Source organism: Quercus robur, chromosome 6 (assembly GCF_932294415.1).
Source record: "Quercus robur chromosome 6, dhQueRobu3.1, whole genome shotgun sequence".
NCBI classification, from domain to species: domain Eukaryota; kingdom Viridiplantae; phylum Streptophyta; class Magnoliopsida; order Fagales; family Fagaceae; genus Quercus; species Quercus robur.
This window is the reverse complement of record NC_065539.1, coordinates 33,636,842-33,663,611: the sequence shown is the minus strand read 5'-3', so window position 1 is coordinate 33,663,611 and position 26,770 is coordinate 33,636,842. Positions and strand designations below refer to the sequence as shown.

The following is a 26,770-nucleotide window of genomic DNA, read 5'->3' as shown; positions in this document are numbered from 1 at the left end:
CCTATTTTGCAGATTTTATTTTGAAGTTAGATCAAGAACTACACTTAGTATATTGGGAACAAATTCAATTTGTTCCATAAGTTTTTTTATGCATTGTAAATAATAATAAATGTCATTTTTAATGAAATTTTCATGAGCTATTATTTATATTAATAAATGTTTGAAACATATAGTTGTTGTTGGAGCATTTTAATATTAAATAATTAAAATGAATAAATGTTACAACATAAATGTAAAGATGTGGGAGTGAATATGGAAGAAGAAGAGTTAGTGAAAATGTTTAATCTCACATTGAAAAGGAGAGAGACTATTTTATTATTTTTAATTGTGGTGATTAATGGGCTAACATGAACTGTGTCAAATATTGGACTTGATACACAGATTAATATCACACAGACATAGTGTTGTGTAATTTCTCTCTTTAAATTAATAAAATTCAAAAGTATTATTCAATTTCTCTTTGTGTTTGCACCAATAGTTGTTTTAGCTATATGGTGTTATAAGAATTTAATTTCTGTTTTTTAGTAAAATAAACTAAGATTAAATCATATATCATTCTCAATACATTTTCTGTGCATTGCACGGATTAACAACTAATAATAAATAATTTTATCATACAAGCTAATAAAAAAAAAAAACTAATAACAAATCTTTTTAAAATTCATTTGATTCTTCTTTGCTAGTGCCTGCAGCGGTAAGAACCACACTTGACCACCCGCCTCTCAAAATCATTAGTGTTGTGAATGACTCGTGATGGTACGAATGATAATGGCAGACTCAAAGGGCTTGTCTCCAACCAGAATGATTCAGTAGGTTTTCATAGAAGCCCTTGTTGACCCTTTTGGTTTTGATGTAGAGGTTGCCCTTGCCCTCGAGTACGGTAAGATCAGACTCAGTTGTGGACATCAACACCATCAGGTCTCTTTTCTGTGATCTAGGATTTGCAGTACTCGATATATTGTGTATGTATGTTGGGTGAGAGAGAGAAGTAGGAGTTAGAATAGAAAAGTTTTTATTTTTTATTTTTTATTTTTAAATGATATAGAAGAATTTGGAGGTGGTTGTTTGGGAGGCTGCCGGTAAGGTGGTAGTCCTTGGTTGTTGGAGAGAGAGGAAGATGGCGAGAATACAGAAAGAGAAAAAAAGAAAACGAATTTTTATTGAAGTTTACTATATATATAGGGTGATATTCTATTTAAATTATAACGTGCATGGCATGTGATAGTATTTTCTGTCTGGCCATCTAATATTGGAATGGTAATAGAAGGATCAATTTGGCCTTTGTCGAAGTTCAAGAGCTTCTAATTTTACATAGAAGAGTAAGATTAGTTTGATTTTGATCCAAAATTCTGAGAATGTTCTTACATTTAGCCTCTGCTAATAGTTAAGTCATGAGAGCTTCTCTGGCGACGTGTATTGTCTCTTCTATAAATTTAGAACAACCTAATGGGTTGTGGTTCCCTTTCTTATTCTTTTTGTTAGAAATATAGGATTATGAACTGATGGTTTAATTCTTCAAACTTCACATTTTCTTGATGGCACGTGCTTCAGCTCAAAGTCACATGTGAACTCAAAAGCATTCGAAGACAATATCCTTTGTATGTGTTAGAAATACAAGTAACCTAACTGGGCCTAAAGCCCATAACATAATATACATTAACAGCCCCCCTCAAACTTAAGGTGGATGTGAGACTAACTTGAGGTTGTCAACTAAATCACGAGTGCGTCTCTTAGGAAGTGACTTGGTGAAGATATCTGCAAGTTGATCTTTGGAGGAGACGGAGAAAAGCTTAAGAGCACCATGGATAAGATGATAACGGATAAAATGACAATCAATCTCGATGTGTTTAGTTCGTTCATGAAAGACATCATTGTGAGCAATATGAATGGCACTCTGGTTGTCACAATGAAGGGGAGTAGCAGAGGAGGTGGACACACCAAAATCCTTAAGAAGCCATCGTAGCCAAAGGAGCTCAGATGTGGTATCAGTAAGGGCACGATATTCTGCTTCAGTACTGGAGCGGGCCACAAAAGTTTGTTTCTTACTTCACCAAGAAATCAAAGAAGAACCAAGGAGAAAGCAATAACTTGTAATGGACCTGCGATCAGTAGGATCTCCTGCCCAATCAGCATTAGAGAATGCACGGAGTACAAGAGGAGACTGAGCTGAGTAAAAAAGGCCATGAAAAAGGGTACCCTTCAGGTATCGAAGAATGCGCAGAACAGCAACATAGTGAGTTGATCGTGGAGCAGACAAAAACTGGCTCACTTGATGAACAGCATAGGAGATGTCTGGACGAGTAACTGTGAGATAAACTAAGCTGCCAACCAATTGTCTGTAAAGAGAAGGATTAGACAATGGTTTCCCCCCTAAGGGTGTCAGATGCGCATTAAGTTCAACTGGAGTGTCAACAGTCTTGTTGTCAGTGAGTCCAGCTTGAGACAACAGGTCAGAAGCATACTTGGCTTGAGTAATATAAAGACCATCTGTGGAATGAGTAATTTCAAGACCTAAGAAATAGCTGAGATATCCAAGATCTTTTATCTCAAACTGCTGACTGAGAAAATTCTTGAGTTCTTGAATGCCACTGAGGTCATCACCAGCTATGATCATATCATCCACATATAGAAGAAGCAAAATAGTACCTTTATCAGTACGACGAAAAAATAATGCAGAATCATACGAACTGGTAGTGTAACCCAAGCGAAAGATAGTGGAGCTGAACTTGGCAAACCAAGCTCGTGGGGCTTGTTTAAGACCATAAAGTGCACGTCGAAGATGACAAACCTTGTTTGATTCAACAGAGAGACCAGGAGGAGGTTGCATATAGACTTCTTCACTTAGATCCCCATTAAGGAAGGCATTTTTAACATCCATCTGAAAAAGATCCCATTTACTAGCAGCAGCAACAGCTAAGAGAGCATGAACAGATGAGATACAAGCAACTGGAGCAAAAGTCTCTTCATAATCAATCCCATACTCCTGTGTAAAACCTTTGGCAACAAGACGAGCCTTGTAGCGCTCAACGGATCCATCAGAGCGAGTCTTGATCTTATAGATCCACTTACAACCAACCACAGACTGTCCAGGAGGGAGAGTAACCAGATCCCAAGTATGGTTTTTGGTTAATGCATCAAATTCCTCTTTCATTGCAATCTGCCATAAAGGGTCAGTAGAGTCCTCACGATAGGTTTGAGGCTCGTGAAGTGTAGAAAGGGCAATGTAACAATGATAGTCAAGTAAATGTGGAGGAATGGATCTTACCCGGGTTGAGTGGCGAGGTGGAATGTCTTGTGGAGGATCTTCAGGCAGAGCAGGAGCAGGGGACCCAGGCTCAAGGTGGGGTAGCTCGTCATCAACCTGTTCATCTTCAACCTGTCTAGGAGAAACATCAAAAATATCTGGAGAGAAGTCCAGAGGAGGATCAAAAGTATTTGTAGAAGGAACAAGAGATTCATCCGGAAAGATTTCTAAAACAGAGGAGTTAGTCAAGGAAGAACGAAAGTGAGAGAGTTCAATAAACAATTGGTGTTCCCAAAAGACAACATTACGAGAAACACGAAGGCGATGAGAGACAGGATCATAACACCTATACCCTTTTTGAGTTTCGCCATAACCAAGGAAACAACAAAGTCTAGATCGAGGCTCAAGTTTGTTGTGTTCATGAGGCTGAAGAAGAACGAAACAAGCAGATCCAAATGAGCGAAGGTGATGATAGTCAGGGGGTGACCTAAAGAGACGCTCATACGGAGTCTGATTATGGATGACAGCACTTGGAATGCGATTAATTGCATGAATAGCATGAAGAGTAGCTTCACCTCAAAATGGGGCAGGAACTTTGGCAGAAAGAAGAAGAGCACGAACAGTGTCAAGAATATGACGAAGTTTTCTTTCGGCTCGACCATTTTGCTGAGAGGTACCTAGACAAGTTAGATGATGTACAGTGCCATAGGAATGTAACAGAGCTTGAAACGCATATTGAGTATATTCAAGAGCATTATCAGATCAAAAAGTTTTGATACGTTTGGAGAATTGTGTTTCAACCATTTTTGCAAAATTGCTGTATATTGGTAAAATTTCAGAACGAGATTTCATAGGAAAAATCCAACTATAATGAGAATAATCATCAATAAAAACAACAAAATATCGAGATCCACCAATACTAGCAACAGGAGAAGGTCCCCAAACATCAGAATGAATTAACTCAAAAATACTATTAGAAATGGATTCACTGTTATTAAAAGGCAAAGCTGGCTGTTTTCCTAATTGACATGAAGTACAATCAAAATTGTCTTTAGACACAGAACCCAACAGACCCCTAGACGCTAACTGTTGTACCCGAGGAGATGGTGCATGACCAAGACGAGAATGCCAAAGTGCAAGAGAAGGTAGGGAAGAAACTGCAGCAGCTGCAGCAGCAACAGAAATAGGAGCAACAGGTGGAAGATGAAGATTGTCCACGGGAAACATACGCCCAACTCTAGGACCGGTCCCAAGCTCCTACCCCGTCCTCGGATCCTGCACAATATACCCAGAATAGTAAAAAATAAGGCGATAACCTAGTTCAGCTAATTGTCCCACAGAGCACAAATTATAGAATAGGTCAGGTACATGGAAGACTCCAGGAACAGAAAGGTTAGAGGTTGAAACACAACCTAAACTATTCCCATGCATGGTGGAACCATCAGCTATATGAATATTTAAAGGATGTGGTGTAAGGTCAAGTTTGGAGAATAAGGACGAGTGAGGTGTCATGTGATTGCAGCAGGCAGAATCAAAAAGCCAAGTTTGAGACTTACCGGGTAGAACAGATAGGGCAGTGGAAAGAGATGAATTACCAGCCATAGAACCTGAGCTATGATCTCCTGTAGTTCAATGGGGGAGAGGTTGATAGTGGATCCAGAAGACTAGGACTCAGCTGAGATGGAAGCCATTGGCGGAGTAGGCTCAGTATTAGCAATAGCAGCAGTAGATTTGTTGCGACGGTAACAAGTCTCAATGGTGTGGCCAGAACGCTTGCAATAGTTGCAGACCTTTTTGTTGGTCTGCTTGCGACGATTGTTAGAGCCAGAGGAATCACTTGATTGCTGAGGTTGCTCTATGAGTGGAGTAGATGGAGTAATAGCCAAAACATTGAGCTTATTCTGGGCTTGAAGGGTTGCAAGACGAGCTTCTTCTCTAACTAACTCATTCACAGCAGTATCAAGAGAGGGAGCAGGACTGCGATTTAGAAGCTGGCCTCGAATGGGCTTAAAGTCCTTGTGAAGTGACATCAGGAATTCATAGAGACGAAATTCATCTCTGATGGAAGCATATTGCTGAGCATCCTTTGAGCATGCCCAAGTTGGATCAAAAAGGTCAATTTGGTCCCAAATGAAGCGAAGCTGATCATAATAGTCATTGATGGATTGCCCTGGTTCTTGCTTGAGTTGATGCAATTTAACCACTAACTGATATTTCATGGATCCATGAGTAGTAGAGTACCTTTTGGCCAACATATCCCATGCAGATTTTGCATCATCAAAGCTGCCCAACAGATTGGAAATAGAGGGAATGGAAGTGTTCCGAATCCATGTGAGGATCATGTGGTTATGACTATCTCATTCAATGATGCGACCAAGAAAAACAGCATCTTCTTCACTTGCTCCCTTGACAGGAATAGTGATTGCACTAGTACAATAATGCCAGAGCATGTGACCCTTAAGAAAGCTGCGCATAGCTTGAGACTAAGATAAGTAATTTTTATTCCCCTCCAATACAGTATTGATAGGGCGAGGAACAAAAATATCCTTTTTATCCATTTAGAGACACAATATGCAAAAACAGACAACAAAAATGAAATCTACGCAAAAAACTGGGTAAGGAGAACCTGGACTGAAAAAGTTAACTCCGAAAAAGTCAACGGTCAACGGCAGGTCAAAGTCAACGGTCAGGCAGATGACGTCATAGGATGACATGGCGATGACGTCAGCAGATCAGTGGATGCTGATGTCAGCTAGGGCTGACGTGGCAAAGGTGATGACGTCAGCAGATTAGGTTCCGGCGCGTGGGAGCGTGTGGCGGAGCGTGGCGACGCGTGGCTTAGACAAGACGCGCGTGGAAGCGCGTGGAGGCGCGTGAACTGCACGTGCAAGAAAACTGCGGCGCGTGATCAGCGTCACAGCAGCTTTGAGCGGCGCGTGGGGGCGCATGCGGTCTCCGATGTCGGCGAGGCTTCCACGAGTGTGTAGATCGGCTCAGGACGATCTCAATGGTACCTTCAAAAATGAAATCGGAGCAATATTCGCAAAGGTGATGCAAAGAGCAGTGGTCTGTGCAGTGTGAAACTCCTTAACGACGGCGGCTGCAGGTCTGGAACCCAAGGACGACGGCTGGATGACGTCGGAGGTTCAACGGCGAGAGGCTGCGGCGGCAGTTGTGATGGTGGAAGCGTTGTTAAAAAAGAAAGCCAGACTAATGAAGACAAGACTGCTAAGAAAAGGTCAGAGCAGTGGCTCTGATACCATGTTAGAAATACAGAATGATTGTATTGTATTTCTTGAATAAAAGAATATACATCAGTGCCTTTATATAGGAAGCATATGTGTGCAGTACAAGTAAAGTGTACTATACAAGTAATCTAACTGGGCCTAAAGCCCATAACATAATATACATTAACAGTATGAATGGAATTAGGAACGAATAGTAATGGTGGCTTTGGCTGCATACATGAATGGATTGGAGCAGTTTCTGAAACAATAATTGGAAGTTTTTTCTTCTTGAAATTGTCCAAATGCAAATTTCTTGAAGTTCGGTTTAAGGTTTCTCTTAACACATTGAAGTAAAGCTACAAACATAATTACATCCTTTAGATTATATATGGCGTTTGAGTTGTTGTCAGAGGTGTTGCAGTATCCACAAACTTGGTAAAAATCCAAGCTTGGGTTGACAAACTCATAATCTTCAGCAAGGGAAGCATTCCAAAGATGAAAGAACCATAGCTCTTATGTAATAATAAAAAAAGAGTGAATAATCGGACTGTAGAATGAAATAGTTTCCTGAATACAATCAATCTATCACAGAACTTACTGATGATGATTTGAGAGAGCACGAAAAAATCCCGAACAAGACCATATTCTTCTATAACTGTTTCCCGATCCCGCAGCATCTAGGAATTTCCCGTTGATATAATGTGTTTTTTTCGGCGGATAGGTCTCTGGCTAGTCTTCCTACAATGCTATTTCTTGGTATCTTTCCTGTAAGGCTCCCCCTTACAAGAAATCAAATAGACAAATGAATAAAAACCGGAAGGCTGTACTTCCAATTTTCTCTTGCAATCAATGTTGTTTTTTTCTTTTTTTTGTTTCTTTTCTTTTTAAGAAAAAAATTATTTTCCCTTTCAAAGCAAAATCCTAATCTTCATTAAGAAGTTGTGCAACTTCACTTTTAATCTTTGGCCTTTTCCACATTATAATTTTTTAAAAAAATTAGAAAAAAAACCCTTCTTTGGCTCTATTTCGTTGAAGCAAAATCTTGATCTACCATCCCTAGTTCCATCACTCCATGGCATCACTACAAGAAGGAAAGGAATTAGGTATTAGAAATGTTATCAAGGAGTAATATTATATGGAGGATATCCAGATTGTGATTAAAAACTTTTTTTAATTCAAAGGCCTAGAATAAAAGTGCTTTTAATCTCATCCATTGTAAGTGGTATTGCATGGTACAATAGTCCTAGTTATTATACCAAATCTCAATTCAAAGAAATCTTTTTTTAAGAATACAGATCATCTGTTCCATTTTTAGTATTTCATTTTATGTTTCACCAATTATAACTTACAATATTGGTAGTTTTATGAATTTTTTTTAGTGTAGTCATTAAGAGCATTCATATTAGTCTGTATAAAATGGCATAAGAGTTGAATTTCGCACAACCAACCACAAAAATCATTCACATCAACTTATTTATTATTGTGCAAAATTCATTCATAGTTTCAGTAACTTTGCAAACATATATGGTTATGTTCATATGCAAATTTGTTTTTTAATACTTTCTTTTCTCATATATATAGAGAGATAATTTGGGAGAGTAGTAAAAATTGATAAAGAAATAATATTTTAATAAAATGTAGTGTAAAATAGATAATTTAATATGTATTTTTTTGAAAAGTAGTTATGTAAAATAGAAAAATTAAGTTTTTTTTTTTTTTTATGCTAAAAATATAGATAAGAATTTTTGCGCTAGAAATTTTTATTATTACTCAACTTATTAATTTTTGTAAGTGTTTAACATTATTGGTCAGTGGAAATTTCAGAATCATTTGCAGCAAAAATATAAATTGGATAAAAAACCAAACGTGAGCAGCAGGATTCGAACCTGCGCGGGCAGAGCCCACATGATTTCTAGTCATGCCCGATAACCACTCCGGCATGCCCACCTGATGCAGAGATTAGTCCATAATCCGACATTATTTGCTATACCTGCCTACCATTGAAATAGAATCCAACAAAATTTATGAGGCGCAGTTCTATGTGCATGGTATGTCCTCCTCAATTTATGGTTTCCTGTGTAAAAAGGAAAAGTGGTGTGTTTCTATGTTTGCACTTAATATATAACAATCGGATTTTGTTTATCAAGTTGGATAGGACTCCTGTTATATGAGTACTACGATGCTGAGGAGGAAAGCTAGGCTATATATAGTTGTGAGTTCAATGTATTTGAAATGAGTATCTTGATTGCATCTCTTGAGAAATGATACAACAAATGTTGGTATGTACTTTAGAATCTTAGACGATATCAACAATTGTTTGTTCCACATTTTTCACCATTAACAGAAAGGATTCAGTTGTTTTTCCATTTTTCTGTGAACTTTGCTCTTGAAGTAATTTATGGTAACTGGTAAGTGAACCTTTTAGGCAGATTGCAATTTATGCAGTGTGTTAACTTTTATTTTTTAGTAATTAAATATTTTTGAATAAAAAAAAATAGAAGATAGATTTGAATCTATAACATTTGCTCCATGATAATTATTTTTTTTATCATCATGTCAAGATACCAATTAGTTTTTAGTGTAGGTAGGATTTGAATTTTTTTCTTTTCTTTTTTTGATAAAGTTTTAACCTATAACGTTCGCTCTTGATAATAGCTCTTTTATCATCAAATCAATACACTAGTCGGTTTTTGATGTAGGCGGAGATTGAACTTTAGATCTCTTATTTAACTATCACAGATTTTACCAGTTGAGTTAACTAGAACATACATATAGGATTTGAACTTAAGTTCCTTATTCTAAGGCAATAGACTTTATAAATTGATCTAATTAGAACTAACTATAGTGGTCTAACTTTTGTTTACTTTGTGTAGGGAGTAAGATGATAATGCCAAAGTGAAGATAGCATTCCAGACTCTCCTGAGTCCCGACTTATGTGGGAAATGTTGTTAGAAATCCTAATAAGGAAAAATTCAAAGAAACTAGACTCAGTAACCAAACTTTTCGTGTTAGTATTACTTCTTACTTCTAAGATTAGTTGTACATAACTACATTTAGTTCAGTCTAAGACCAATAAAACCCTAATTCATTATTGGTTTTACACATTTTAGATCGTTTGTAGAAAATTCCAAAATATAACAAGTTTTCCCCACTTTGATATTTTAGGTACGCAATTGCTCATACTCCTTCCGTTTCATTTTGATAGTCCTATATTCTATTTTGAAAAGTCAAAAACACAAGATTAATAACTTTCTTAGCTGGACTTTAGCTTATTTAAAAGTCGATAACTCATTTTCTTAACTTACACAACATTAATAAACTATAGTTTGGGTCACTTTTGTTCTTGGTTTTCTAAAATGATAATTTATTGTTAAGAGTTTTGTAACTTGTAGTGTTGCTCAATTCTCCCGGGAAAGAGAACTTAGATTTGAATCCCCCTCAACCTTTTGTTGTTAGGGGGAAAAAATGCATTAAATAATGTTCCTAAACAAAACCAATAAAATGAGATTCATAATCATTACACTTTTTTCTTAAACATGCTACCCAAAATAATATGAAAATAGCCAAAAGGGAAAATGTGTTATCTTCTTTAGTGACCGAGTCACTTCTAATCATTGAATGATTGGACAATCCCAATCACCTAGGTATTATAAAGAGTCTAACACTTAATCTTTGATCCTCAAAATGGGTTACATGCCAATGTCCTACTTGACAAATTGAACCCTTATTAGAAGTGTTCGAATTTTACTCCCTGAGGTTCTATCCTATTTGCATCAATAGCCCCTCCATCAAGTGCCACATAAACTTGTCACGTGTGTTTAGTTTATCTCATAAAATGATGCCACATCATTTTTTAATTATTTAATTTTTTTAGGCTACAAAAATGATGTAATATCATTTTATTGCAAACTAGACACATGTGACAAGTTTATGTGATACTTAACGGAAAATGTGGATGGAGGAGCTGTTAATGCAAACTGAATAAAACTTCAGAAGGTAAAATCTAAATTCTAAAATTTCAAAGTATAAAATCCAAACATCACCAAACTTTTAAGGATATACTTTGCAATTTAGCCTTATTAATAAAATTTGTGTGTTTTTGTTTGGTGCCAATTCCAAACAATGGTTTACAAGGCTATTCTAAGTGGGGGAAGCTAGGGGCGGTGCCACCTTTAGTTCAGGGGGTTCAAATGAACCCCCTAAGATGGCCATTTTTTTTTTTTTTTGAGTGACTTTTGATTTCCTCAAATAAAATTTTGAACACCTTGTCTCTAATTTTTTTTAGACTCAACTAATATAAACTTGAGGATGACCCTATTAACAAACTATTTTTGTAAATAACGTTATAATTAATTTGAGAAATTCTATATTCACAATATTTTCCCAACACTTTTACAAAAAAATTTAAGTAGCAAATTGTTATTGGCTATTACTATTGGGTAAAAAAGTAATTTCAGTGGTGGTTTCAAATTAGAATCAGTAACAACTTAGTACCTAAGATTTATTTGTGAAAATGATGTAGACATAACAATTCTCAATTAATTTATACTTTTGACCAAATATGTGACTAGAGTAGCTGATTTTGAATGTACTTTTAATTTGTTATTTCTTGAGTTTGAGTTGGGATTGGGGGCGTGAGTCAATTAGTTAGTGGGTAACAAATGTTAACACTAAAAGAGAATCAAATAATTAGATAGATGGTGATTCTTAAAAAAAAAGAACAAAAAAATTAGACCAGGGGTGTGGGATAGGAGATAGATTGGGTGAAGATAAAAGCAAATGTTAACACAACAAAAATTTTATTAATACAATTACAAAGACCAATTGTTATCAAGTGAAGTTGAATTGTTAAATAAAATAATTGTAAGAGTATAGACAAAAACTAATAAATAAAAACATTCTAAGCTTCAATAATTAAAATTCACTTAACAACAATACTTAACATGTTTATTGTATTTAGAAATAATAGATGATTTCTAATATTTAATCTTAGAAGCAATAATTAATATGTTCATTGCCTAAAGAACTAATAGTTTATCTTTTGTTCTCTTACTAGTACTATGTACAAATTTGAATAAGGAAACCACGTAAACCGCAAGATATATCTTTTACCCAAGATATATCTACTTATTGACCCCTCTAGAAAAATTTTTTGGAGCCGTCCTGGGAAGCCCTACTGTCCTGAGTCAGGATTGGTCAACACAAGCACAATATTTTAATATCTCCATTTGCTATTTCAAAATTTTCCATCCACAACTTTTTTTTTTTTTTTTTTTTTTTTGAGAAAGCACAACTAAAAGTTAAAAGAACTATATTGACACAAAAATAAAAGGTTAAAAGGACTCAAATGAGACATTTAAAAGGTTAAAAAACATTTTAAAACATAGGGTAAAGATTGAGCGCCAAAGTGATAATTAAACCGATTATTTTTTTCTAGCAGGCTCAATGCCTAATTTCTCTTGAATGCTCCTGGCCTGATAACATCTAAATTATACTCTGAATACATCTGATGGAAGGTATATGTACGACCTCGCTATTGGCATTGGGTCATCACAACCTTCTTAGCTGATTGACAAAGCTATCCTATTGACCAGATTGCGGCCTCACAACATTTTGGTAATTCGATCTCATTTTCCTGAAATATGAAAAGAGAAATAAAATGAAACCAGTTAGACCCAGTAACAGCAATCAATAATGATGCATAAACTGAGAACTAGAAAAGGCACAACAGTTATATACAACTTAAAAGAAATATGATTAATCAATTCGTTAATTAACCGGAACCTTAACAGTTGGTTTTTCCACTTATCCATCATGATTAGAAGGAGAAAACTCCTTAGTGGGCAGTGGTTTTCTTTCAAAAAATGATCATCTCCATTTAAAATAGAACCATTTCATGATTTAGATATTCCTACTGCCATATCATTTAAAACTTTAAATGACAAGACAATCAGTACACTCTTAAATTCAAAAAATAAAATTTTAATCAAAATAACTTATCTCAATTTCAAATGAAGTGGCTTTCCTACAAACTGAAACAATGCAAGTCAAAATGATCAAACACGTCTATTCCCCTCCCCCACCTTAGAAAAAACCGAAAAATATGTGTATTTCTGAGGTCACCAAATCGTAATCTCATGTTGAAATATTCTAAGGTGCATTTCTGTCTACAAAACTCAAGCTATCTTCACCTGCCTTAGTTGCTTTGAATTCATAATAAGCGCCTTAGCCTGCTTCTAAAATAAGTACAAAAGGAGGCTATCAAGCCTACATATTCAATTCTCCAATAAGATGATTGATAAAAAGGCTACAGGAATACTTTCTATACTTGCTCTAAAATCAACGAGACTCCCAATCCTTCAATTTCTTGCTTCCTTTAGGTTTTGCTATAGGTGCATTCATTCCAGCCATTTTTGCATTGTATTTTGTGCGTAGAGGATCATTGTATGTCCACCTGCTCAACAAACAAATATTTGAGAATTGAGATCAAGAATAGACATGGGTAAAGAATATTCAAGTAACCAAAAGTAGCATAAAGTTTTTATTTTTTACTTCACATACACATCATCAAAATATAGAACTGATGTAGCAAAGACTAACAAGAATCAGTAGAGAAGCAGATCACTATCAAAAGTGAATGTATATATGATATAACAATTACTAATGAAAGAAGAATAATCAAAGGATCCAACTTACGGGTTTTCCCAGTCGGTTGTATCCTCATTGACAAGATGAGTCCATTTTGTCCTTCCACTACGACCAAAGTGCTTGACCTGCATGACCTTAGGCAATATTGTCTTGTCCATCTTATCTTCTCCAGTTGGGGCAGAGAAATCCCGAGTGTAAATATTATCTGATCCAGCAGTTGCAGCAGTGTCATCAGCATTTGACTGGAAGAATACACCCTTGTGGTAATATTTCTGCATGAACCTCCATTTCTGCTTTGGTGGTGGAGCAGGTTTTGGATTCTTCCTCTCCCACTCCCTCCTCTCTTCCTCTGTCATGTTTCTCACCCTCTCAATCTCTTCCTTCTCCTTCAACATCGACTCACGGTCCTCCCTATCCCTCTTGATCCTAGCAATCTCCCTCACCTTCCAAGCTTCATACTCCTCTGCCTCATTAATTTCATCATCAGTATCCACATCAGCAATATTTGCCTCCATTTCCAAATTCTTATGAATCTCTTCATCCTTTCGGATCTCCTCAACCACAATCTGCTTGGTCTGCATCTTCCTCTCCTCCAATCTCTTCTTCTTTGATTCCTCAAGGGCCCGTTCCTCAGCCTCAAGACGTTCCCGCTCAGCAATGGTATCCCTCTCTGACTTGGGAACAAAGACAGGCTTAACCATTGCAATACCCACATGTTCTTCCTCCGAGTCAGTCTCATATTCAGATTCCTCTTCCTCCTCCTCCTCCTCCTCTACCTCCTCCTCCTCTTCTTCCGGAAATGCAGCCTCTTCCTGCTCCTGAAGCAACTTCTCCCTAATTCTTCTTCTCCTTTCCTCTAAAGCATCTGCATCATCTTCCTCCATATCTAACTTTTCCTGCCTTCTAGCTTCCTCTTCAATTGTTGAAACAATCTCAGCTTGTCGAATGCGCCGGTGATCAGCTCTCACTTCCTCACGATTATCTATCCTACTCTGAGCCAAGCGACGCAGCCTAGCATCATCCTTCCTAACAATATTTGAGTCTTCCTGACTCGGGAACGCTTGTTCCAGAGCAACCACTCTATCCATCTGAACATCTCCATCTTCATGGGCATCATCAGCCCATTCAGGTGCTCTACCAGGCCAATACCTTTTAACTTTTGTTTGCCCAATTTTTCCCCTAAGCTTATCCCTAATGGCAATTATAGTATCACTAACACCTGCTGTCACCGACATTGTAATTTGTGATACAAGCCCAGAATAATAAGAGTGCCAAAAGGGAAAAAGAACTGACAGAAACCTCCCGGCTCTTCCCTGTTTCTAATCCTAATTCATCAGAGTTCAAACCTCAAACATTGACAATTACCAGGTCTGTAATCCCTGAAAGTGAAGAAATAACAGAAGAATTTAGCATATGTTTTGGCCAATATTGCACACAAAATAACCAAATAACAACTGAATGTATCCATTATGCAGATATATTATTGGTAGAAGCATTCCAATAACAAAAGAAAATATGAAATTCAAGCAGAAATAAAAGAAAGTAACTATTTTTCATCAATGATCAGTTGTACTAAAATTATACACAAGGACATTAAGTGCTAAGAATTGACACTTTATGAGAAAACAGACATTACCATCTCTTCTAGAAGTAAATGAAACTCTCAATAACAAACTCTTTGACACTATATCTAGAACAAAAGGGTCCAAGTAATATAAACATAACTGTGGATTCAATATTGGAATTTTTCTAATTTTGACCCAGTACTAAAACCTCTAAATTAGAAAAACTATTTCTTAGAAACCAAAGGCCTCTAATCTGAACTTCCAATGAATTAATCAAAACTATTATACTTCAAAACAAGAGTGGGAAAAAAGACCAGAAGGAACCCTTTTTTTTTTTTTTTAAGTGGCTTAAATTTACCATGTAATACCTCTACTTAATTTATGTGTATTTTTGCTTATCAAAAAAAAAAAAAAATTATGTGTATTTATATGTATACCCGTCTATTTATAACCTGGTGGGCAGGGCTAGACGGTACCCAGTGTTGAAAATACGCCAGGCTCCACAATTAACCAAATTTCAAACACAGATAGCAGTTTCTCAAAATAGCATTAATTTTTATTGATATGCGGGTTTCAATTTAAGTCCAAAGCATAAAATGTTTACATAATATCATAATTTAAATCAACCTATTGGAACAACTAGACAAATCTTATTAATATTTCTGCCATCATAAATCTACCCAAGAAACCTTATTTTTATCAAAGAAGGGATTTCTACACAATTACAGCAAAGGTAACGAAGTGCTTTGCCCTAAAGCATAAATGGATACCATATTAGAACAACTAGTTCTGAAATAATAATCTCCATTGAAATACTTTTATCAAAACATTAATTAACAAAACGACCGAGGTAAAATTCTTAGAGAATTCACATCAGCCTCCTCCTTAGACTAAGCTACCATCTACAACAATAGGTAGCAGCTCAGCTCCCAAACACTAAGCAAACACACACACACACACACACACACAAAAATCATGAATATATTCAGAGAACATACCAAAATAAGAAAAAAAACCTATTTCCCTTTGCTTTCCCACACTTTCTCAGCACCCAAACAGCATCAAGAAGATTGTGTTTTTTTTGGGTTAAACGTTTTTGGGATTCTTGAAGTTTGTTTCTGAGAGACTAAAAGAAATGCAGAAGAATAAGGTTGTGGCACCGCTTGTGTGCAACTTTGTTTCTGAGAGAAGAAGAAAGTTGTGGGGAGAATGGCAAAATGGAGAAGAGGAAGGTAGTGGGGAGAGAAGAGATAAAACATAGGGTAATAAAACAAACCCAAAACGACGTAGTTTTGTGTTAATAAGGAGAGTTAAAAAAAAAAAAATGCATTTACCATGGGTCGAACCTGAATTATTATTATTTTTTTTTGAGAGTCAAAACTGTGTATTATTATTACGATACTGGAAAATCAGAAATAATAACATGACTAATTTCTGCTGGAACATGCTCCATCCAGACCAATAAAGGAAAAGAAACAATTGCTCTCTTGGCTAAAGTATGAGCTACACAATTGCCCTGCTGCCTAGTATGAGAGAAAGAAAAAGTTCTTAACAAACCTAAAATAGACATCGTGTCTTTGATAATTTCACCCATAGATGAATGAGCTCCATCTGCTGTCCTCAACACCCTCCAAACCACCTCGGAATCACCTTCAAATTCAGAAGCTGTTAATCCCACTTCCACTACAAACCTTGCTGCCCTTCTTGCAGCTAGTGCTTCCAGAACCTCCATAGAACCCGGGTAAGGAATTTTCTCAGCTAAAGCCGCAATAACAAGCCCCTTAAAGTCTCTAATTATGACTCCTATCCCTGCTTCCTCCGATTCGGCAAAGACTGCACCATCATAATTAGTTTTATACGTTCCATCCACTGGGGGTCGCCATTTTATACTTCCTTTTTGTTGCTGCACTTTTGTAATCTGGAGTTTGGACTGAAAGTCCGATAGGTATCCCTTAGCTGCGTCAAAAATTTTTTCAGTTGGCAAGCCTCTCTCATTCAATCTCAACTTGTTTCTTTGGTTCCAAATGAACCAAGCCACCACCCCAAACAGCTCTAAACTATTTGCCCTTCGTCTCACCACGTTAATCAGCTCTTGCATGTCCTGGAGAAACGGATACTCTGTTCGGACCTAGCTGAAACAGGGGGCCCAAATGTTGGTTAGTTTCTCGCAACTCCAAATGGCATGAAATGTTGTTTCCTGGTCCAAGAGACAAGCACTGCACGCTGCTTCTTCCAGAACTTTTCTTTTCTTCAGATTAACCTTTGTGGGTAGAGCCTTGGAACAAACTTTCCAAAGAAAGCATTTGATTTTATTTGGAACGCGGAGCTTCCAAATACTCTTCCAGAAGGCCGACTGATGTGATGAGTCCGAACTTGATGCAGCACCAGAATTTGCTTCTTGACATAACATCTGGTACCCTGCCCTCACCGTATAATCCCCATTATGACTATCTGGCCAGATTAAGCGGTCTCTCTGATATGTCCAGCACAATGGTATCGCTTTGATTCGGCTTGCTTCAAAGCTCAAAAAATACTGGTGTAACATGTTAATGTTCCAAGTGCTCGTGTCTGGGTTTATGAGTGCAGCAACCTGAGCACCTTCTAATCCTGGAGCATGTGGAGAAACCACCTTGGCAGACCCCTTCCCTGGCAGCCAATTATCTTTGTATATATCAACTCTTCCCATCTCCTATTCTCCACCTCATGCCCATCGAAATCACCTTCCTCGCCTTAAGAATACTTTGCCACGCATAAGACCCCTTGGCTGCTGCAGCTTCAAAAATGGACCCCTTAGGAAAGTATTTTGCTTTGAAGACCCGATAAAACAGCGATGATTGGTCCTTCAACAGTCTCCACACTTGTTTTGCCAACATAGCATCGTTGAATTTTTCCAAATCCTTGAAACCAAGTCCCTCATCTGATTTGGGTCGGCAAAGAACCTCCCACTTTTTCCAATGAATTTTTCGCTGCTCACCCTTTTGCCCCCAAAAGAATTTACGGATTAAAGCCTCAATTTCATGACAAAGATCCATCGGTAATTTGAAGCAACTCATTGCAAAAGTAGGAATCGCTTGCACCACGACTTTGAGTAGGATCTCTCTACCCACTTGGGACAATAGCTTTTCTTTCCACCCTTGAAGTTCGCTCCACACTCTCTCTTTAATGTAATTTAGACTTGCTTTCCTCTTCCTTCCCACCACTGCTGGCAAGCCAAGGTACTTTTCATACTCTTTCACTTCTGGTACTTGTAAAAAATCTGAGATTGAGGCCTTTGTGTCTTCACTCACCGTCTTACTAAAAAAGATGGTTGTCTTCTCCCGATTTAGCTTTTGACCTGATGCTTGTTCATACAAAGACAGGATGTCTTGGATTGCTTGCAAATCTGCCATAGATGCTCTACAAAATAAGAGAGTGTCATCTGCAAAGAATAAGTGTGAGATTTTTGGTCCCCTTTTGCATAATGAAAAACCCCATATAGTGTCATTGGAGGCTGCTTGCTGCAACATCCTATTCAAACCTTCTGAACACAACAAAAAAAGGTATGGAGACAAAGGGTCCCCTTGTTTAAGGCCCCTAGATGGCCTAATATCTCCCTTAGGCTCTCCATTAACCAAAATCGAATAGGATACCATGGTAATACACTCAAAAACAAGAGACACCCACCTATCACAAAAACCCAATTTCTCCATAATCTTCCCCAAAAAGTTCCACTCCCGGTCATACGCTTTACTTATATCTAACTTCATAGCCATAAAACCCATCTTCTTGGATTTTTGATTTTTCATATGGTGTAAGGTCTCGAAAGCAACCAAAATATTATCAGAGATTGCTTTACAAGACTGAAAGGCACTTTAAGATTATGAAATAATACTTGGTAAAATATTCTTAAGTCTATTCGCTAAAACTTTAGAAATAAGCTTGTAAAGAATATTACAAAGTGCAATTGGGTGATATTCAGAAACTCTTACCGGGCTTTTAACCTTTGGGATGAGGGTAATAAAAGTATGGTTTATTGAAGGTGGGATTGAACCTATGTTGAGGCAAGTGAGAACAGCTTCAGCCACTTCATCTCCAATGACCGGCCAAAATTGTTGGAAAAACAGTGGAGGCATCCCATCGGGTCCTGAGGATTTCAGAGGGTCCATCTGTTTTAAGGCAATGTCCACTTCGGCTCTCTCAAAAGGGGCTACCAGCACATTGTTCATCTCCTCTGTTACTACCGTGGAGTAGCTTCAAGGGCTTCCTCAATCCGATTTGGAGCAGATGAAGCAAATAAATTTTGGTAAAAATCCACCAAAATATTTGCTATACCATTCTCATCCACACACCTCTCACCCATATTATTTTCCAATTCTTCAATTCTGTTGCGGCGATACCTGTGAGTGGCTCTACTATGAAAATAATGTGTATTTCTGTCACCTTTATGCAGCCACAATGCTCTAGATCTTTGTTTCCACATCTTTTCTTCTTTTGATAACAAATCATTGATTTCTCTTTTCAGCCTTATCACTTGGTTTATAGACCTCCCTCTTATCGCCTCATCTTCCGCCTTTCTTAACAACTCTTTTTTTTCCTTCAATGATCTGGTAATATTCCCAATTGCAATTCGACTCCACCATTTTAGTTGTTTTTAACAATGGCTAATCTTTCCTTCCACTCTTTTCATTGCTTGACCGGGTGCATTGAGAAGCCAAGCCGATTCTACTATATCCCTACATCCCTCCTCCTCCAACCACATATGCTCAAAACGCCACGGCTTTTGTCGAAGTTTAGGTATACCATTGAGGCAAATAAGAATTGGTTTATGATCAGACAAACCACACTCCAAGTGAATTACCTTGGTTGCAGGAAATTTATCTAACCATTCCATTGTAGCCACCGCCCTATCCAACCTTTCCCAAATTGTAAACCCATCGAGATGGCCATTACACCATGTAAATTTCCCCCCCGTAAAGCCAAGGTCCCTGAATCCACATTCATCCAACACATCTCTAAAATCTTCCATCTATCTAGCTGGCCTTTGCCTTCCTTCAAGTTTCTCATGACTCCGTGTAATCTCGTTAAAGTCACCTGCACATAGCCATGGAATTGAATTTCTGCCCCTTAGTCTTCGCAGGCAAGCCCACGATAGGTGGTGATTACTAGTCTCCGATTCCCCATAAAACCCTGTGAATCTCCACTCATCCTCCTTAGCCTTGTTCAAAACCCCATCAATGTGGTTAGGGGAAAAGGTACCTAGAGAAAAATCCACTTCCTTTCTCCAAAAAATTACAATTCCCCCTTCTCTCGTATCTCTACACACTTCAATCATACCACCAAAATTTAGTTTGACTCGAATATCTTCTAGCCTAGCCTTATCCAGCCATGTTTCAGCTAAGAACACAACTGAGGGATCTTGTGCCTGGATAATATCCCCAAGCTCTTGCTCTGTCGATTGGTTCCTAAGCCCTCAACAGTTCCAACATAAGAGATTCATTGCTCTTGGCGGGGCTGGCAAGCAACCTCCACCATTGAAAAATTTTTCTGACTATCATAATCAACCAATCTCCTTTTTTTTGGTAAGTCACAATCATCAATCTCCATGAAAGAACGTTTAGAATCACCTGTTGCTTCTGTCTTAGCCCGATCATCACCTTTTTGAGCGAAGTGAGCTACTCGTTTCCAGGTTCTTTGATTTGCCAGCCCTTCCTTACCACCACGGCTAGAAACCCCACCCTGCAAATCGAGTATTCTTTCTCTATTAGGTTCAGCAAACTTTGGAGTTAAAGTCTCCACGTGACCAGCCCCTGCCTCCAGCCCCTTCTCCACGTGACCAGCACTTGCTTCCGACCCTTTTCCAAAATAACGGGTAACTCCTTTGATGCATCACTACTTGAATTTTCCACGTGGACTTCTATATTTTTTTCCGCCTCTTCCCCTTCACTGATTTCAGAGATATCCACACCATTTAATACGCTATCAATCTCTAGAATCTGATCCTCCAACGGCATACCATTATTTCCATAAAAGTCTCCATGATTTTCACAATTATTCTCCCCATTATTCCCGCTATTACTCTCAGTTAACCCTTTTACCGTTTCAAACATTGAAAACTCTGGTGCATTAATTGGTTCCGTGATTACCGCTTCAGAATTTATTGCTTCTTCCTTTGCCGTTGAGCTGGTCTGGTTGGTCTGATTCCTGCACCCTTTCCTCGTCGGTTTTTGTATCTCAGTTGTCGGAGTATTGGACTTTTGACCACACTTCTTCCTAGCCTCATAGAATCCAGGAACCACTACCACAGGTTTCCACCTCCCTTGTGTTGGTGTAGCCCGAATCCATGGTCCATACTCCCTCTCCCTACTATCCAATGTTCCATCACTTTCAATCCACTTCTCATAGTCCCTATCAGAGTGGTCCAGACATCCGCACCAGTAGCAAATATTGGGAAGTCGTTCATATTTGAATGACACCCAACATTCTTCGCCATCCTCCAACGCTAACACTCGACCCCGACATAGAGGCAACGAAATATCAATACGCACCCGAACTCTAAAGAAGCTGCCTCGATCTACTTCAGTATCTTTTGCACTTCTATCCACTACTCCGATTGCTTCACACAAATGCTCTGCCACACCCCTGTTCAGTAAGCACACTGGAATATGGTGCACCTGGACCCATATTGCTGAATTAAGCTTTAACACTTGCATCGAGGTGGAGCTCTCTAGCCATTGGAGGATTACTAGATGCCTATCAAAACTCCAAGGTTCACTCACCAGAATTTTGTTCACTTCTTCTGCATTATCAAACACAAATAGCATGGTATGTTCGCCTGCGTCTCGAACTTTAAAACCATTTTTGGCTCGCCACAAAGGGTTGAAAGTCCGCACAATGGCCTCAGTGTTCAACACACGTTTTGTTAAAAATTTTTCCACGAGAGTAAACTCTTGAGTGGCTCGATCCTTCTTCACCACCAGTTTTCCTCCTTCCTTATCATTGAGGGACAAATTGCGCCAATGTTTCGTCAAGTTCTCCATTCTCTCTCAAGTGTGAACACACGTACTTTTGCATGGGACACCGAAACCGAACCAAAAAATTGGACTCGGTTTCAGTGGTTTCAACCCATTTTTTTAGTTTACTGGTTTTTTGCACACTCTTAAGCTAAACTAACCCAAAAAACTCTACTTTTATTAGTTTAGCTATCCATGTTTTTTATGCATACACATTAGACTCAGTACTCTATTTATTTCTCCAAAAAATAAAAAGAGACTCAGTACTCTATTTCTTACTTCATTTAAATATTTATTTTTTCTCTCCTCTCTTCATCCCAACCACCATAACGCTGCTACTGCCTCAACCCACAAAATTGTGCAAATAATAAATAATAAATGAAATTTAACATAAATAATGAAGTTTAACATAAATAATATCATGCAAATAAGGAATTCATTATTACAAGGACCTATGATTCGCTATGTAGTTGTCACAAGTGCTCTACAAGGTTTGATAGGAGTTGAGAATGAGTTCCTCTGTTTCTAATTAATGAGATCAATGAACTCCATAAATTTAGGCGTATGATCATGTGACACTAGGTCATGGGTAGTTCCATCAAATTGCTCATAATCAAGCCTTTAGCTCCATTGAGATGACGTTCATCTTCAATAATCATGTTATGCAATATTATGCATGCCATCATAATGTCTTCATTTAAATATTTATTTTTTCTCTCCTCTCTTCATCCCAACCACCACAACTCCCTCCATCCCAACCACCACAACACTGCTACTGCCTCAACCCACAAAATTGTGCAAACAATAAATAATAAATGAAATTTAACATAAATAATGAAGTTTAACATAAATAATATCATGCAAATAAGGAATTCATTATTACAAGGACCTATGATTTGCTATGCAGTTGCCACAAGTGCTCTACAAGGTTTGATAGGAGTTGAGAATGAGTTCCTCTGTTTCTAATTAATGAGATCAATGAACTCCATAAATTTAGGCATATGATCATGTGACACTAGGTCATGGGTAGTTCCATCAAATTGCTCATAATCAAGCCTTCAGCTCCATTGAGATGACGTTCATCTTCAATAATCATGTTATGCAATATTATGCATGCCATCATAATGTCTTGTAAGAATTTCAAGTTTGAACAAACGTGCAGCTCCATGAATAATTGCAAAGCGTGCTTGAAGCACCTCAAAAGTAATTTTAACTTGTCAAACACTGCCTCATTCCCCTTCTCTCCTTCCAATCTCTGATCTCTACGACTTTTCAAGATATCATGGGATCAAAAATCACTACTAGTACTTTTTAACAAAGGACTACCAAAATAATATCTATCCTCTTGTCAAAATTTTGTGTAGCACTTACCGACACTTTATAAACAAATATTCATCCAGGAATACCTTATGCATTGACAATTACTATCTAGCAAGCCAAACAAGTAAAAATGATTATAGATATGCTTGACATGACACTCCAATGTCCCATTCTAACACCATCATTACTGCCCCTCCTACACAGGTGGCTGAAATTAGCTTCTACCCTAAGTAGTGGCTTAAAATACTTTTTCCATATGTTGGACTATGAGCAAATATTACATGAACTGAGAATAGCCTTGCACAGGGGTTTGATGCAGGACAAGGTAGAAAAATAAAAATAATCAGGAAATAAAAAAGAACAAGATAAATCCTAGGCTTCTATTGTCTAGGATTTATCTTGTTTTGCAAATTGTTATGCAGGAAATAAAGAGAAGAACAAGATATATCTCTCTAATTAGAAAATTGCAAATCTCTCTGACCAGTACTCTTTATTGTCTACTATATATTTTTGTTAAGTTTGTCAAGAGAGAGCTTAGTTTTAGACAAACTTGAAGTTATGTGGTCTTTATTTATAACTAGTCAATAACTCATGCGATGCACGAGAATAACTATTGGATAAGTTTAAAAATATATATATATATATATATATCAAAAGGTGCCTATTGAAAGGTTATAACCCTTCATATTGGATATATATTAAAGGTACCTATTAATTGAAATGTACCTATTGAACGAAAAGTTGCCTATTGACTGAAAATGTGCGTATTGAATGAAAAAGTGTCTATTGACCGAAAATGTGCCTATTGAACGAAAATGTTTTTGTTGACCGAAAATGTGCTTATTAAATGAAAATGTGCCTATTGACCGAAAATATGTATATTAAACGAAAAGATGCCTATTAACCAAAAAAGGTACCTATTGAATGAAAATGTGTCTAACCGAAAAAAGTGTCTATTGAATTAAAAAGGTGCCTATTAACTGAAAAAATGTCTATTGAATGAAAAGATGCCTGTTGAAGGGTCATAATCATTTGGGTATAAATAATGGTTCATATTCATTTAGTAATTTCTTATCTTTCATCTTTTTTAGAAACACAAAAATTTAGATTAAGATCTTATAAAGTTTTTAGGGTACTCTACTACATAGAGTTATTAAAATCTTGGTCTTTTATTTTGTAATAGATGGTTCAGATTATGCCATATTATTATTCCACTAACAAAATTATTAAAATAATGGTGCCATTGACACATAAGATTTTTTTTTTTTTGGATAGAATTGACACATAAGATTTTATTAATTCATTATAGTATTTTTAAAACTTAGAAAACCCAGATTTAAAGTTATGCATGCAATTCCCTCAACACTAGAGGGTATTTGAATTTTTTTTTGTACATAATTCTTGATCCAATCTTGGATTTTTTGATCGAAAGCCTAGATTTGCAAATTAAAAAAAAAGCCAGGCAAGGGGTCGGATCAAGCAATAAAGAATTGTTTTTTCTTTCAGAGATCTAATAACTAATATTTGATAAATATCCAAATTTAAAACATTGAGTCCTTATAATTTTTTAAAAGATTCTCATCATAATATTTTATAAATGGATTGTCCATTATTTTTCTTCTATTACTGTGGAGATCAACATTGATTTGCTTACTAAATCTTCAGGGAATCAAAGGGATATAGCAATGTAGGATGAATCTTAGCATTTGGTGTTGCCGTAGTTCAATTTGAAAGCAAATCAACTTTGTTTGTACCTCCGCAAATGGCCACCGATTTTTTAGATCTAAAACCTAAAAAACCCATAATTTACAAAACTTGAATGTCTTCTCCTCTGTTCTCATTGCCATGACATCACCGACCAACCTCTGCATATGTTTACACATCAACCCTTGCTCTCCTCCTTTGTTCTCACTGCTGGTGGAAATCTCTAGAAACCTTCTCATAGTAAGTGAAACTGCACATTTAGCAATTTTTGAAACTTAGGCTGTGTTTGTTTCGCCTGAAAAGCATTTCAGGAAATCATTTTACATCCTACAATGTGTTTGGTTGCTTATGAAATTTGGTCAAATGGAAAATCATTTCCATTGATTGTAAAATATGGCTGGCTGAAGTGTAAAATAGATTTCACCAATCCACAAACACCTAAGACCCACCTCTCCAATCGCCAGCCATGCACTGACGAGTACAGGTTGAGCTCCGATCTTGACAATTGACCGCAAGCCATGCTCCAATGTCGCCACCATCTAGATCGGAGCCTTGCATCTCGTTCTTGCCGTCACCACTCAAGACTGATCTCGTTCTCAACCCACCCAAGACTGATCTCGTCACTGCCGTTGAAGATCATCGCCGCCGCTGAACACCGATCTCTCTTTCCCAATCAATCTCTCTTTCCCTCAATCTCTCAATCTTTCTCTCTTTGATCTCTTATTTTTTTGTTGTTATTGTGGTGGTGTGGGTGGTGTTTTGTTGGTTTTTGTGTTGTGTGGTGGTGGGTTTTGTGTGGATAGTGGTGGATTTTCTGTGGGTGTTGGTATGTGAGTGGTGGTGGATTTTCTGATATAAAATTTGTTTAGAAACTAAGAAAATGTTAAAAATTTGTAGGAAAATAGCATTTTCAGAATGTTACCAAACACTGGAAATTATTTTCCGGACTATTTTCCATTGTACACCCAAACGCCTGGATTTTAATTTCCTTACGGGAATTCATTTTCCCCTACATTCATTTTACACTCAGAATTCGATTTATAGTGAACCAAACGCAGCCTTAACAAGAAAAAATGAAAAGACACAATTATTTAGTGTTTTTAAATGTATATGTGGCATAAATTTATATAACCACATGGTGCAATAAGGAGTGATTAACAAAAAGTCAAAAGTTTCGCTTTTATATTATATATAGATATAGATATAAATTGATTTATATAACTATGTGTTGTAATAAGGAGCGGTTAACAAAAAGTTAAAATGGTTAACGAAAAGGTGCCTATTGGCCAAAAAGGTGTCTATTGGATGAAAATGTGCTTATGAACTGAAAAGGCGCCTATTGAAAAATGAAAAGTCACAACTGTTCGTGTTTTTAAATGTATACGTGACATTAATTTATGTAGCCACATGACGTAATGAGAAGTGGTCAACAAAAAGTCAAACGTTTCGGCTATTAGTTATTATTATTATATAGATCACTAAACTACATTGCACCACACCACACCCAATATTCGATGCAATTCTACTCAGATTTTATTCACAGGAAAATAGTAAGAATGACTGATTGATCATGGGCATATATTATTGAGACATATGACCTTGTGAAAAATCACATCCTTAATTAATACATTAATCCTCTAAGTTATACCCACCACTCCCCTCCCTTCCTTTCTACACATTCAAATCATGCCAAGTTGCTAATTTTACATCCTCTCAGTTACACCATTGTTAACCAGTACTCTTTATTGTCTACTATATATTGTTGGATCTTATATCCAAAAAAAGAACTTCACTGATTTATGATCTTGCTTGCTCAACCTGTATGCCATACTCCTAAACAAACTGAAGAAGTCTGATGTACCATTTGAGCTTTTTTGAATCCTCCTCCCCGCCACTGACCAGACATCTATTGCGAGGGGGCATTCTCATAACACATGGCATGAGGTCTCAGGTTGTTGACAGCAGATTTCGCACATTGGGTCAATTTGTACCTTGCGTCGCTGACAGAAACGCTAAATACATCCATACACAAAGCCTAAAGAGAAAAATCAAACCGAGGCTGCCCTTAGTCTC

The 26,770-nt window shown here is 37.2% G+C and overlaps 1 protein-coding gene and 1 non-coding gene across 3 annotated transcripts; both read right to left on the bottom strand.

Annotated features, from left to right (window-relative positions):
• Window positions 1–8,336: 8,336 nt before the first annotated feature.
• On the bottom strand, window positions 8,337–8,418 carry TRNAS-AGA (transfer RNA serine (anticodon AGA)). Its single transcript has one exon. It is a non-coding gene; the product is annotated as a tRNA-Ser (tRNA).
• A 3,381-nt stretch (window positions 8,419–11,799) lies between these two features.
• LOC126688513 (uncharacterized) lies at window positions 11,800–15,932 on the bottom strand. Of its 2 annotated transcripts, XM_050383231.1 has the most exons (4): window positions 15,683–15,932; window positions 13,168–14,498; window positions 12,800–12,925; window positions 11,800–12,106 (listed from the first exon to the last, which is right to left on the bottom strand). In XM_050383231.1, exons 2-3 carry the CDS (start codon window positions 14,352–14,354, stop codon window positions 12,811–12,813), a joined length of 1,302 nt encoding a protein of 433 aa, XP_050239188.1. In that variant the 5' UTR covers window positions 14,355–14,498; window positions 15,683–15,932; the 3' UTR covers window positions 11,800–12,106; window positions 12,800–12,810. The 2 variants fall into 2 exon arrangements, with proteins under 2 accessions (XP_050239188.1, XP_050239187.1); XM_050383230.1 differs by lacking the exon at window positions 11,800–12,106 and having other exon boundaries at window positions 12,438–12,925.
• Window positions 15,933–26,770: the final 10,838 nt, after the last annotated feature.

Excerpts from the sequence above, each read along its gene's own strand:
- LOC126688513 (XM_050383231.1), bottom strand. The coding sequence starts at position 14,354 with ATGTCGGTGACAGCAGGTGTTAGTGATACTATAATTGCCATTAGGGAT. Across the intron at positions 12,926-13,167 it reads ACAACCGACTGGGAAAACCC|GTGGACATACAATGATCCTC; the intron begins GTAAGTTGGATC and ends TTTGTTGAGCAG.